The sequence below is a fragment of the Lactuca serriola genome, chromosome 8 (genome assembly GCF_051521515.1).
Source record: "Lactuca serriola cultivar US96UC23 chromosome 8, Lser_US96UC23_V15, whole genome shotgun sequence".
In the NCBI taxonomy this organism is placed as follows: Eukaryota; Viridiplantae; Streptophyta; class Magnoliopsida; order Asterales; family Asteraceae; genus Lactuca; species Lactuca serriola.
In genome coordinates this window covers 38,928,491-38,941,212 of record NC_136415.1, presented here as the reverse complement: position 1 = coordinate 38,941,212, position 12,722 = coordinate 38,928,491, and the positions used below count along the sequence as shown (strand labels likewise).

The window sequence follows — 12,722 nt, the reverse complement described above, 5'->3', positions numbered from 1 at the left end:
TGTGCACCATTCATAACCACATCATCAAACCATAACTAAAAGTATTCAAAAACAAACAGTTTTTAACAACAAACAACCAAATAGTCATTGCACCACAACAAACAACTAAAATCACTTCTTGGATTGATTCTCACCTTGCCCTTTACAGTTCCTAGAAATGTGTCCCTTATTCTTGCATTTGCTATAAGTAACACTGATATGCTTCCTTGATAACTTCTGCACTCCATCATTTGTTGGTCCTTGGGAACTTTCTCCTTGCATTTCATTGACTCCATCACCTTGACTTGCCCTCTGCCTTTTGCTTAACTTTTCACCCTCACTTTGTTTTCTTTTTTTTCTTAGGCCTTCCCACCTGAGTGCACTGTGGAAGAAGGATTATCTTTGTTGGACAATTACTTTTAGGCCACATGGGTCTCCTTTTAATTGGCCCCGTCTTAAATGAATAAGCTTTTTGCCATGTCTCTATCCAATACACCATGTGTACCTACTTGTAAATGTCAAGCTCAGCCTCAGGGTCTTTGCTCATTTCATTTAGAGTTGCAATTGCATTCCTGAAAGGTATTCCCATTAACTCCCACTTTCTGCAGGTAGAGGTTTGGTTCCTAACATTCACCACATGTTGATCTTGAAAAGCTCTAGTGACCAGATACTTGTCTCCCCATTCCACCTAGCAATATATTGTGAAACACCTTTTTTCCGTGCATCTAGGATGTCTGTTTCTGTGGGTTTTAGTAGACCTTTATCCTTCTTCATTGCCTTCATGACGTTGCATATCCTCTTCATTAGATACTCCCTGATGAACTCTAAACATGAAATTACAGGTTTGTCCCTGCCTTTCTCTATCTTCCCATTAAACACTTCATACATTTTTGAAATCAACTCATCAGAAACTACTCTTCTTGCACATTACAATAACATACAATTAATGCTGATAAAATTCTAAAACACATAATCACCATATGGAAACATATACAATTACCTGAGAAATGAGTCCTTGACCAATGTATAGGAGGAATCTACTTCAACCATTGACATGCCTCCTTATCATACTCACTAAACTCCTTCATCAAATGATCAAACTCAGGAATGGTGGTTACTGATGCACACCTCCATAAGTGGTCCCTATACTCAGTTTTCCCCCACTTCTTTCTCATATTGTCATGAATATGTCTGATACAATATTTATGATCGACATTGAAAATAATTAATCAACTACAATTTGTAAACCCCACATGACTCAAAATACAATAATTATAATTAATTAACAAAAGAACACAATCTAAATGACCAATTGATGAACGGAAATTTACCTTTTGCCTGTCACTTATGAAAGTATAGTCTGAGTTGCTTCCAAGCTCCAAGTCATCCCCAAGGTTTTCTAAAAACCACTTCCAGCTAGCTGTGTTTTCAGACTCAACAATTGCATAGGCCAAGGGATAAATTACATTGTTGGAATCTAAACCTACTACTATAAGAACATGACCAGGAAATGGGCCTTTCATGAAGGCACCATCCAAACCTACTAAGTCCCTAAGACATGCCTTGAAACCTTTTTTCAGTGGACCCAAGCATACATAAATCCTTCTAAACTGCCTTGTTGGGGAATCAGGGTTTCCATTAGGATACACATTTATTTTGACTATGGTGTCTAGTTTTGTAGCTTGAAGTTCAAGTGTATTGTCCCTTAACAATTCAAATTGTTTTGTGTAGTCCCCAATTACGTGCTTCCTTGCCATATCTTTTTCCCTAAACACCTTGTCCATAGAAATGCCCACCTGGTAAGTCTTTTGAAATTGATCTTGTATGGCTCTCAAAGGAATCTTTGGATCTCCCTCAACTTGATCTATGATTTTCTTGCAGATTAACGAAGCGGTATAAGCCCTGAGTTTCCTTATTTGTAAGCATGTATGAGTTTTGTTTAAGGTCCTTATAAACTAGTCAGATTCGAGATTTAACCTAAATGCATGTATATACCAACCACATGTTACTTTTTGTGTCTTTACTTATTTGCCCTTGCTTTTTGAAGTGGTAGGTTGAGTCCCCACTTGACCTTTATTGATGATAGGTACAACTCCTCTAGATTATGCCCTAAGCCTTAGATTTTTGATAGCTTCATTTTATTTACTTATTTTTATAGTTTATTTTAGTACATTTCATTCGCATTTTAGTTAACTTTCATGCATATTTTCCCTTTTGTTATTTTTATGACCATTTCGGGGTACTTTCTAGTTTCTTGAGCATTATTGCAGATTTTCTTGGAAACTAGCGGGGCGGCACTCTTGCGAGGCAATTGGGCTTGAAGGGAATTGGAGATTTCATGCTTGATGGCTATGAAGGTGATTCATGGGGTGGACTTGTCAATTGCTTGAAGGTTTGGAGAGAAATAAACATTTAAATTTGCAAGATGCGGGAGTGTATTCAAGCATGCATAGATTATTAATCGGGCAAGTTTACGAGCTATGAATCATTTGGAGAAGCCAAATTGGGCTTAAATTGAAGAAAACTTGAAGAAAAATGGGCTAGGAGCTGATTGGGCTCGCACTGGGCCAAGTGGGCTAAGCTATGGAGGCCCAAAACCTCAAAGATGCTACATTCAGGGACCACCCGCGCAACCCACCCGCGCAACAGCACGCGGGTCGCACAAGGCTCTGCAGGGGCAGTTTCGGAAATTCTTCTTTTGAGCTATTTGAGGAAGGTTGGTGCCCATCTTTTGGAGACTCTTGGACATCCGATTTTTGAAGATTCTCTCTGGAGTTTTGGAGACTTTTGAAGGCCAAGAACCCTTGAAGAACATCATATTTTTACCTCTTGATTCTTGCTTAATGTTTGGTACAAATTTCTCTAACTTTGTTTCTTTGTGTTTAGCCATGCTTGGCTAAGCTAATCTTGGTTGACTTTTGGTTAATCCTTTGAACTTTTGTTGAATGTTGAAGAATCCATGAACATGTTCTTAAATCTTTATGGGAATGTTTTGTGTTTTAACATCTTATCACTACTTGTATGTTTTAGTTCATGAGTTTAAATGTGTTTGTGGTGATTAGTTGGCTAATTTCTTGATTAAGTAAAGGATCCTCAAATTAGCAAGCAACAAATGATTTTTGTGTTGTTTTTGCTTCACACAATCATAAAAACATTTCCTCCAACATGGTGGTGAAAGCATTTGACCCCTCTTGGATTTGGTGACTTTTTGGTTCTTAATGCTAGTTGACTTTCACTAATTACATGCTATTTGGAATTAGTGACTTTGATTAAGGAAATTGTTGTGAGCTTCTCTAGCCATTTCAACAATTAAGAAAAGTCTAGGTAATCTCAAGCTCCTTGGATTACTATAGCCAAATTAAGGATTTAAATCAAAGTATTGCACCATTGGATTCTAATGATATGTTCATCAAAAGTCAAAGTGAGGAAACTTTAAGTCAACCATCTTTCCCTCATTGATTTTACATCAAACTCTTATTTTTGTTGCATTTGTCTATTTAAATCATAGTTAATTCTAGTTTGTTTCAAGTATTTCAAAACACCAAAACCCCCCATTTTATTTTTATTGTCATTTTACAAGTATTTTTACAAAGAGATTTTTCATAGAGTTATAAATTGAACCAATCTCCGTGGATTCGATCCCTTTACCACTATACACTATTTTAGTGTGTAATATTTAGGGTTATTATTTGTGTTGGCCTCGACAACCATCAAATTTTTGGCGCCGTTGCCGGGGATTGGTTTTGATTTAATCAGTTTGTTTCTCTATGCCTAGATCTCATTGTGCAGGTACTCTAATTTAAAATCCAGAAATTAAAAAAAAGAGTATGGTTCGGAAATGAATATTACTTGCACCGAAGACCAACTTTCTGAGCTAGCTCAGTTAGTTATGATGATTGAAAGTGACCAAAGTGTGCAACCCACACCTCTTCTTTGCGATTTTTGTGCCCAAAATGGACATCATTCCGACACATGTCCATATTTACAAGGAGAATGGGAAGAAGTGCAAGATAAGGGAAGCTACTACCGGTCAAACCAATGGAGTTATGATCAGCCTCAACATGATCAATGGTGGGACAACAACCAAGTTTGGGGAAATAACCATTACCAAAACCCATACCAAACATGGGGAAATAACCAATACCAACCAACTCCACTGTTCCAAGAACCCTATCCTTATCCTCCTCAACAAACTGAAACGCCAAGCATGTCCTTAGAGGAAATTGTGAAAAGCATTGCCACTTCTACCCAAATTTTCCAGGAAACAACTCAAGCTAGCCTCAAAAGCTTAGAGCAACAAATAACACAAATTTCTCAATCATTGAGTATGGTGGAATCTCAACATAAATTACCATCTGAAGAGAGCCCATGTCATAACGCATGTTGCATTCCTTTGAAAGATGAGAAAACTTTTGATGGCCCAAGAGTGTTATATGAAGAAGAGGAAGAAGAAGTAGAAGTGGAAGAGGTTGTTAAAGAAGAAGAAGAAATTGAAAAAGCTAACAATGAAACTATAGAGGAAGTGATATGGGTTAATGAAAGAAAGGTTGAGCCACCCACTACCATTGAGAAACTAACTCCATTGGTAGACCAACCACAAGAGCCAGAAGCGATAAATTTGTCGGACTCTTCAAATGATACGTATCACAAGAAAGAAGACGCCCAACCGGTCACCTACTCAACCACCATGTCAAAGAGGGAAGAGTTGGTCACCTTACGGAACAAGTACGAGAGAGAATATGGTTGGATGATTTCTATTATCAAAGGTCTAAGTCCGGTATGGTTCTCCCGTAAAAAGAAAGTCAAATACAAGAAAAGAGTCCCAATGGAGGTGTGGAAATTAAAAAATGTAGACACGGGGCAAATTTGCAAGGTTAATGGACATCGATTGAAGCCATTCAATGAAGGTTTTGATTCAAATGTCCAAGATGTCGTCCATTTGGACGTCCCAAAGTGTTAAAGTGAAGTTTGGAGGCGTCTCGCCAAAGACGTTAAAGAAGGGCATTTTTGGAAAGCATTGTGTTTTCGTGTTTTTAATTTGAACAAAATGAGTTTTGAAGATGTTTATGGGATTCAAAAGAGTTGTTTTTTGAAGAAATCAAGAGTTTCTAGGTGTTTGGGGCTGTCCGAAGCAAGAACGGGTGAAAAACGAAGAAAAATGAAGCGAAAATGAAGATCAGCATCAGCGGGTTGCGCGACCCGCGTGCTGTTGCGCGGGTGGGTTGCGCGGCCAGGTGTGATGAAGCGACATTGGCCCAAGACTTAACTGCAAGGTCTGCGCGACCCGCGTGGGGACTTGCGCGACCCGCGCACTGTGCTGGGCAATTTGGGCTATTTTTGGCTATTATTTGACCAGGTGTTGACCAAAGGTTTTAATGAGTTGACCTTTTGACTTTTCTTGACCAACATTGACCGAAATTGACCCTTTTTGACCCATATATTAAAATGTTCAACTTCCCTTCTTCTTCATTTAATCATCTTGACCTCCCACTCCATTCCTCTTATATAACCTTCCAGCAACCACCTCACCGGAAAATTCAAGATTGTCGGAGTTCTACTGGTCGTAATTTCACGAAACCACCGCCACAAACATCTCCCGTCATCCAATCCTCCGATTTAGGTCATTTTTGCCCTTACCTTAAGCATTGAGGACAATGCTTGTTCTTAAGCTTGGGGTGGGGCATTTCATTTTCCTTTTATATTTTTTTTTTCATGCATTTTTAATTAGGTTGCATAACATTTTAGATTTAAGCTAATTTTCATTCATTTTTTTTTAAATCCAAAAAAAAAAAAATTTATTTTTTCTTTTTCACCTTTTATATTTTTGCATAACATTTAGCTTAGACATTAGCATTCATGCATTTTTGTTGTCTGTTTATTCCCACCTCTCTTGGATGCCATGGAACAGGTTCATAGTTATTGTATCATTATTGGTCCAGGATCTTGTTGCTATCTCACCCATCGAACCGGGACCACTAGCTGCAGTTTGGGATTTCATACTTGGGATCAGATGCTGGTAGCTTAAAGGGGTAAGTGATCATGGACAGGTAGTTTTCATGAAGAATTATGCATACAATACTAATGACTGTAGGATATACTATAGCAATGGATGTCTTAGCCTTGCGGTCACTACCGCGGAGAGGATCACACTTGATCATGTTTGAACTGTTAGGATGAAGCATTGGTGCTTGTCCCCGAGTAGAATCCATATCCGGTCTCTTTACATCACCATATCTTTTTGCGATTTTCTTAGAATTTAGAGAGTCTTTTAGTCCACATTTGGACATTTTCATTATCTTTGAAAAACCACAAGTTTGAAAAGGAGCTTACATTACATCTTTATGCTCCACACATGGTCATTTTCACACTTAGGCCATTCAGATTATATCATTACCCTTTCGGTTCCACCTACACACCTTTGGGAACCAAATTTTGAGTCAAAGGGTTTTATTAACAACAACAAAAAAAAAAAAAAAAAAAAACAAACAAACAAAAACAAAATGAAGCATGCAAATTTTCAGTTGCAACTATCTTAGATAGGTGGCCGGTTCAATTATTGAACAAATTTCCCAACATCTTGGTCACCCGACGTTTGATATTCATTTGTATAGATCTGTTTTATTGTATATAGATTGATTTGTTATTTTTTTTTCTTTCTCATAAATTGGTGATGTTAGAGAGACTGTCGAGTCGGATACTACGGGAGGTTTGGGCCAACACTAAGTGAACTGATTCCTACAACGGTGCCCGAGCGATTAAACCTAGTTACACATGAGAGAAACCGGCAAATGTGAGATCAGAGTGTACACTTAAAGAAGAGCTCCACCCGAGCCCATCCAATTGCTTTCTCCCTACTATAGATGTTCTTCATTGTATACATGTTCCATTGAGGCTGCGACTGCTCATCCCTCCTTACTCACCTAAAGGAGTTGTCCTGGCTGTGGTTTATGGTTCCATTGTCATCGGATGAAAAAGTTGTGAGATAGCAGCGAAATCAATTTTGACCATGTTGACTAACGTCGAACAGGTTCCATGGTTCTATCCATTCTTTTTATTTCTAGGGTAGTTCATCCCAAGTTCATTTAGTCTTGTCTTACTTGAGGACAAGTAAGGTTTAAGCTTGGGGTGATTTTGATAGCTTCATTTTATTTACTTATTTTTATAGTTTATTTTAGTACATTTCATTCGCATTTTAGTTAACTTTCATGCATATTTTCCCTTTTGTTATTTTTATGACCATTTCGGGGTACTTTCTAGTTTCTTGAGCATTATTGCAGATTTTCTTGGAAACTAGCGGGGCGGCACTCTTGCGAGGCAATTGGGCTTGAAGGGAATTGGAGATTTCATGCTTGATGGCTATGAAGGTGATTCATGGGGTGGACTTGTCAATTGCTTGAAGGTTTGGAGAGAAATAAACATTTAAATTTGCAAGATGCGGGAGTGTATTCAAGCATGCATAGATTATTAATCGGGCAAGTTTACGAGCTATGAATCATTTGGAGAAGCCAAATTGGGCTTAAATTGAAGAAAACTTGAAGAAAAATGGGCTAGGAGCTGATTGGGCTCGCACTGGGCCAAGTGGGCTAAGCTATGGAGGCCCAAAACCTCAAAGATGCTACATTCAGGGACCACCCGCGCAACCCACCCGCGCAACAGCACGCGGGTCGCACAAGGCTCTGCAGGGGCAGTTTCGGAAATTCTTCTTTTGAGCTATTTGAGGAAGGTTGGTGCCCATCTTTTGGAGACTCTTGGACATCCGATTTTTGAAGATTCTCTCTGGAGTTTTGGAGACTTTTGAAGGCCAAGAACCCTTGAAGAACATCATATTTTTACCTCTTGATTCTTGCTTAATGTTTGGTACAAATTTCTCTAACTTTGTTTCTTTGTGTTTAGCCATGCTTGGCTAAGCTAATCTTGGTTGACTTTTGGTTAATCCTTTGAACTTTTGTTGAATGTTGAAGAATCCATGAACATGTTCTTAAATCTTTATGGGAATGTTTTGTGTTTTAACATCTTATCACTACTTGTATGTTTTAGTTCATGAGTTTAAATGTGTTTGTGGTGATTAGTTGGCTAATTTCTTGATTAAGTAAAGGATCCTCAAATTAGCAAGCAACAAATGATTTTTGTGTTGTTTTTGCTTCACACAATCATAAAAACATTTCCTCCAACATGGTGGTGAAAGCATTTGACCCCTCTTGGATTTGGTGACTTTTTGGTTCTTAATGCTAGTTGACTTTCACTAATTACATGCTATTTGGAATTAGTGACTTTGATTAAGGAAATTGTTGTGAGCTTCTCTAGCCATTTCAACAATTAAGAAAAGTCTAGGTAATCTCAAGCTCCTTGGATTACTATAGCCAAATTAAGGATTTAAATCAAAGTATTGCACCATTGGATTCTAATGATATGTTCATCAAAAGTCAAAGTGAGGAAACTTTAAGTCAACCATCTTTCCCTCATTGATTTTACATCAAACTCTTATTTTTGTTGCATTTGTCTATTTAAATCATAGTTAATTCTAGTTTGTTTCAAGTATTTCAAAACACCAAAACCCCCCATTTTATTTTTATTGTCATTTTACAAGTATTTTTACAAAGAGATTTTTCATAGAGTTATAAATTGAACCAATCTCCGTGGATTCGATCCCTTTACCACTATACACTATTTTAGTGTGTAATATTTAGGGTTATTATTTGTGTTGGCCTCGACAACCACCAATTTTCATATTTTTAAAAAGAATAGATTCCTTCTTGTTTCTAGTGCATGCACATCAATTAGCTCCTTTAATTCTTTTTTAGTTTTAAACTTTTGTCTAACTGAGAATGATTGTATATGTACTGACCCAAGGTTGCACCTTTTTATTTTCCCAAATTTTTTATAAGAGCTCTTCTTTCTCTGTCTTGGTCTGATCCTTCATCCAAAGATTTTAACTCCTTATTGTTGATCACTTCCATATCTTCAAGTTCATGACCATGAACATTATTAATACATGCTCCTTCAACATTACTTTCAACATTTAGACAGAATTCTGCTATGTCCATATCAACATCTTTTATATTGTTCTCCTTATCCATTATGTCATCCAGTTGATCTTCATTTTCAGATTGTTTCCCATCCTCAACATTACCTTCATCCTTTTCATACTCTTCATCATGCTTTTGAGATTCATCATCCCTTTCATACTCTTCAGCATCCTCATTACTTCCAAGTAAATAGTCTACAAGGTTATCAAAAAGCTCATTATATTTTTCATCATCATTAACAGGTAGGGTGTTGTAGCATCCTTCAATATGATCATTATCCTGAACCCCAGTCATCTCATCCCTCATATTAGCAATATTTGAAGTAAAAGGCTTGTAGCATCCTTCAACAACAGTTACTGCCTCCTGAACCTCCTTAACACTCTCAGCAGTGTTTTCCTTCTCTTTTAAATCATCAATATCCTCTAAATTAAGCCTCTTGCTACAAGAACCTTCACCTCTTTTTAAATTCCCAACTCTACCCCTTCTATACTCTGGTGAGAAAGCATCACTTTTACTCCCAAAAAGAATCAAATACATGTACTCACCAATTGGCTCATCATTGACATGGTTCATATTTCTCAATGGAGATTCTACATGAACTTCAGCCTCAACTTCAACCCATTGATCATCATTTTCTGGTAATTCCTCAATAACAACTTTACCCTTTGCATTTGGAGACATGAAGTAAGTGAGTGGATTTGTCTTCCCATGTTCTTTATACACCTCAATCAACTTGTTATTTCGAATAAATTTAGAAAGATTATAACATCCTGATCATTCTCGAAAGCTCTAAGACCAAATTGAAAGTCACCATTGGGTATCCTAAAATGGTAGTATATCACTGGGGATTCATCAGTCAATTCAATCATCTGTGGGTCTGGGTAACCTAGGTCAAGCATTATGGCATCAAGTTCATGTATATAAAACTCATCTATGTCCACATAATCAACATAATGCACTTCACCTCCAATGTATTTTATATCAGGAGGGAGATGGGGAGTTGACGGGTGTTTGGGAATGTAAATGAGGGATAAAAGATAAAAGGAAGCGTTGACATTCTTATGCAAAAATGGTCCCAAGAAGTAAAAAGACGGAAATACCCTCACATGGAAGGAACGTGAGGGGGTTAACGGATTTTTTTTTCACGGGAGCTAACTACAGGGACCATTTTCACAAACAAACAGTCCAAAATGACTACGAAGCCAAAAAAAAATCGTGGTTTAGACCAAAACCCCCAAAAAATGCATACCATAGGAACCATTTGTGCAATTTTGTCTTTTTTTTAAATAATTTTACTGCAGTACTTAAAATAGAAAAACATTGTTGCATGTGGTTATCCGAAAAAAATCCAAACTATTTATTGCATTAAATTTGAAAATAATGAAAAAAATATGAACCAGATGCAAGAAATCAATACACATACTTTTGTTTATTTGTATCGTATATAACATATTTCTTTCATTTTCTTTCATTATTATATTTTCAGTTCTTTAACTAAATCATAAATGATATAATTAAATTATAGAAGTTATACTTTCAACTTTTTTCATATTAATATGTTATATTTTAAAAAACTTATCCAAATATTAGGATAAATTACACGGATGGTCCCTGTGGTTTGGGGTAATCTGCGCGCTTGGTCCCTAACAACTTTTTTTAACTCGGAAGGTCCCTATTACAACTTTTTTTTCACGTTTGGTCCCTATCTGACCTAAAAACACTATTTTGCCCTTAATGACTATTTTTATTTTGTTAGTTCTTTTTTATGTTGCTAATTCTTTTTATATATTTTAGTTATTATTAAATAAAATAAATTAAATTATTAACATATTGCTGGAAAAATGACAGATCTCAGCATAATGCTCTACTCTTGCCACCACCTTCGGTCACAGGCACCAGCTCTGGTCGTCATTGCCGACCATAGATCCAATACCACATAAATTACCTAAAACTCAACACACTAAATATACATCTAAATCCAAACCTGTAACTCAAATCCAAAACCAAAATAAAACCTGAAAATGATGATCAATCCTAAAACAAAACCAGATTCAGGTGAACCCCCCACCCTTTCGTTGGTAGCACAAGAACACCCTCTTATGCCTTTACCGCTTCACACCGATCCTATGGTGTTCTAGTTTTTGCATTTGAAACCACATAAATCAAAATGTTTGAATCCCAATTGATGATGAATCCTATAAATTGACTAATGGATTGTGGTCTGGAAGACAAAGATCAAACTTCTTTGAAAATGAAGAAGATCGATGATGAGAATCAATGTTTGAAACCCAAAAATCCAGTCTAGAGACCGACAATATCAGTGATAAAACAGAATTGATTTTTGTTCTATGTGAGAGAATGGGAAATTCAGTGGGTTTGAACTAAAGAAAGGGAGTTGATGTTCACCGGAAGACGATGTCTGCAAACAAAGCTGATTTGATGGCATTGATTGTTGTAGATGGTGATGTAAGTACTATCAGTGAGATAAGAGATGAGGGGGAGAGAAAGAGTGGTTAGTTTTCGCCATCGACATCCACCATCCCTGTTTTCACATCTCTCGATCTCCAAAAAACCCCCAATTGATCTTCAGAAACCCTAGAACCTATCTTCACTATTGCCATAGTTTTTTTTCCCACGAACATGAACAAAAAAAAGAAGGTGCAGAAACCCTAGTTCCCGTCGCCAACCGCCATTGTTGTGCTTTCTACAATTTCCGATATAGAAGAAGGAAAAACTGAGGTGTGAAAACTCTAGATCCCTTACCAGGTTGTGCGCTCGTTTGAGAAGGACATGAAAATGAGGGAGGTGAAGCGTGAGCTTTGATGGGAGGGGATGAGGAAGTGGACCCATATATTTAATTAATATATTTTGTTCATAAATAATGAATACTTTTTAAAAATCTAATAATTTAAAAAAAATAAAAGAAATTAGTAAGGGTAAATCAGTCTTTTTAGAACAGATAGGGACCAAACGTGAAACAAAAATATAAAGTAGGGACAGTCCAAGTTAAAAAAAAAAAAGTTGTTAGGGACCAAACACGCAGATTACCCTAAACCACAGGGATCATCCGTGTAATTTACCCAAAATATTACAAGTCATGAAACTTACTTTATATTTGGTTGGCATTTTTATAATTGAGTAAATTTATCAAAGTACAATCGTACAATAAGAAACAAGTAAAAGTTATCCGGTGCGCCAAGAATGCACTTCTAAGTTCTAACGAATCAAGATTAATCCTCATAGTCCAAAATTTACTTTATATTTTGTTGACAATTTTACAATCGAGTAAATTTATCCTGTCTTACAATATCTGCAAGCTGGCTCTTGTTTAACACCTACCAAATCTCACAATCCGAATGTTCTTCTAATGGATCAAGATTAGTCCTCATAGTTCCTTGAAACAAAGTTGGATCTTGTGGAATTATCTCCAATTTAGACCTCAAATCATGCAGCCCAATCTTCAAAATATCAATACCATCAATCAAGATACAACCTTTAATTCGTGTGTTCAACCACCCTAAAAAGAGCCTGAATCAGCTAGCGTTGACTTTCCACAACCGGTTGAACCGTATGTAACCACTAGCCCCGGCTAAACCTGTGATTGCAAGATTTAGTTGATTAACCCGACCGAGATACACTGATGATGAATCGATGTGTTGGGGTATATATTAATATGTCATGAGTTTTTCTTAAACTTTAAATCCATGCAAAACAAAA

At 36.8% G+C, this 12,722-nt stretch overlaps 1 protein-coding gene across 1 annotated transcript; it reads right to left on the bottom strand.

Annotated features, from left to right (window-relative positions):
* Window positions 1-609: 609 nt before the first annotated feature.
* Window positions 610-1,763, bottom strand: LOC145066825 (uncharacterized). The gene is made up of 3 exons (XM_079014086.1): window positions 1,318-1,763; window positions 1,021-1,170; window positions 610-898 (listed from the first exon to the last, which is right to left on the bottom strand). The coding sequence occupies exons 1-3, from the start codon at window positions 1,761-1,763 to the stop codon at window positions 610-612; spliced, it is 885 nt and encodes a 294-aa protein (XP_078870212.1).
* Window positions 1,764-12,722: the final 10,959 nt, after the last annotated feature.

What these genes read in the sequence shown, in the direction of transcription:
- LOC145066825 (XM_079014086.1), bottom strand. Translation starts at nt 1,763, where the DNA reads ATGGACAAGGTGTTTAGGGAAAAAGATATGGCAAGGAAGCACGTAATT. An exon ending in TATACTTTCATAAGTGACAG is followed by an intron (nt 1,171 to 1,317) that starts GCAAAAGGTAAA and finishes ATATTGTATCAG; the next exon opens with ACATATTCATGACAATATGA. An exon ending in GAGGCATGTCAATGGTTGAA is followed by an intron (nt 899 to 1,020) that starts GTAGATTCCTCC and finishes GTAATGTGCAAG; the next exon opens with AAGAGTAGTTTCTGATGAGT.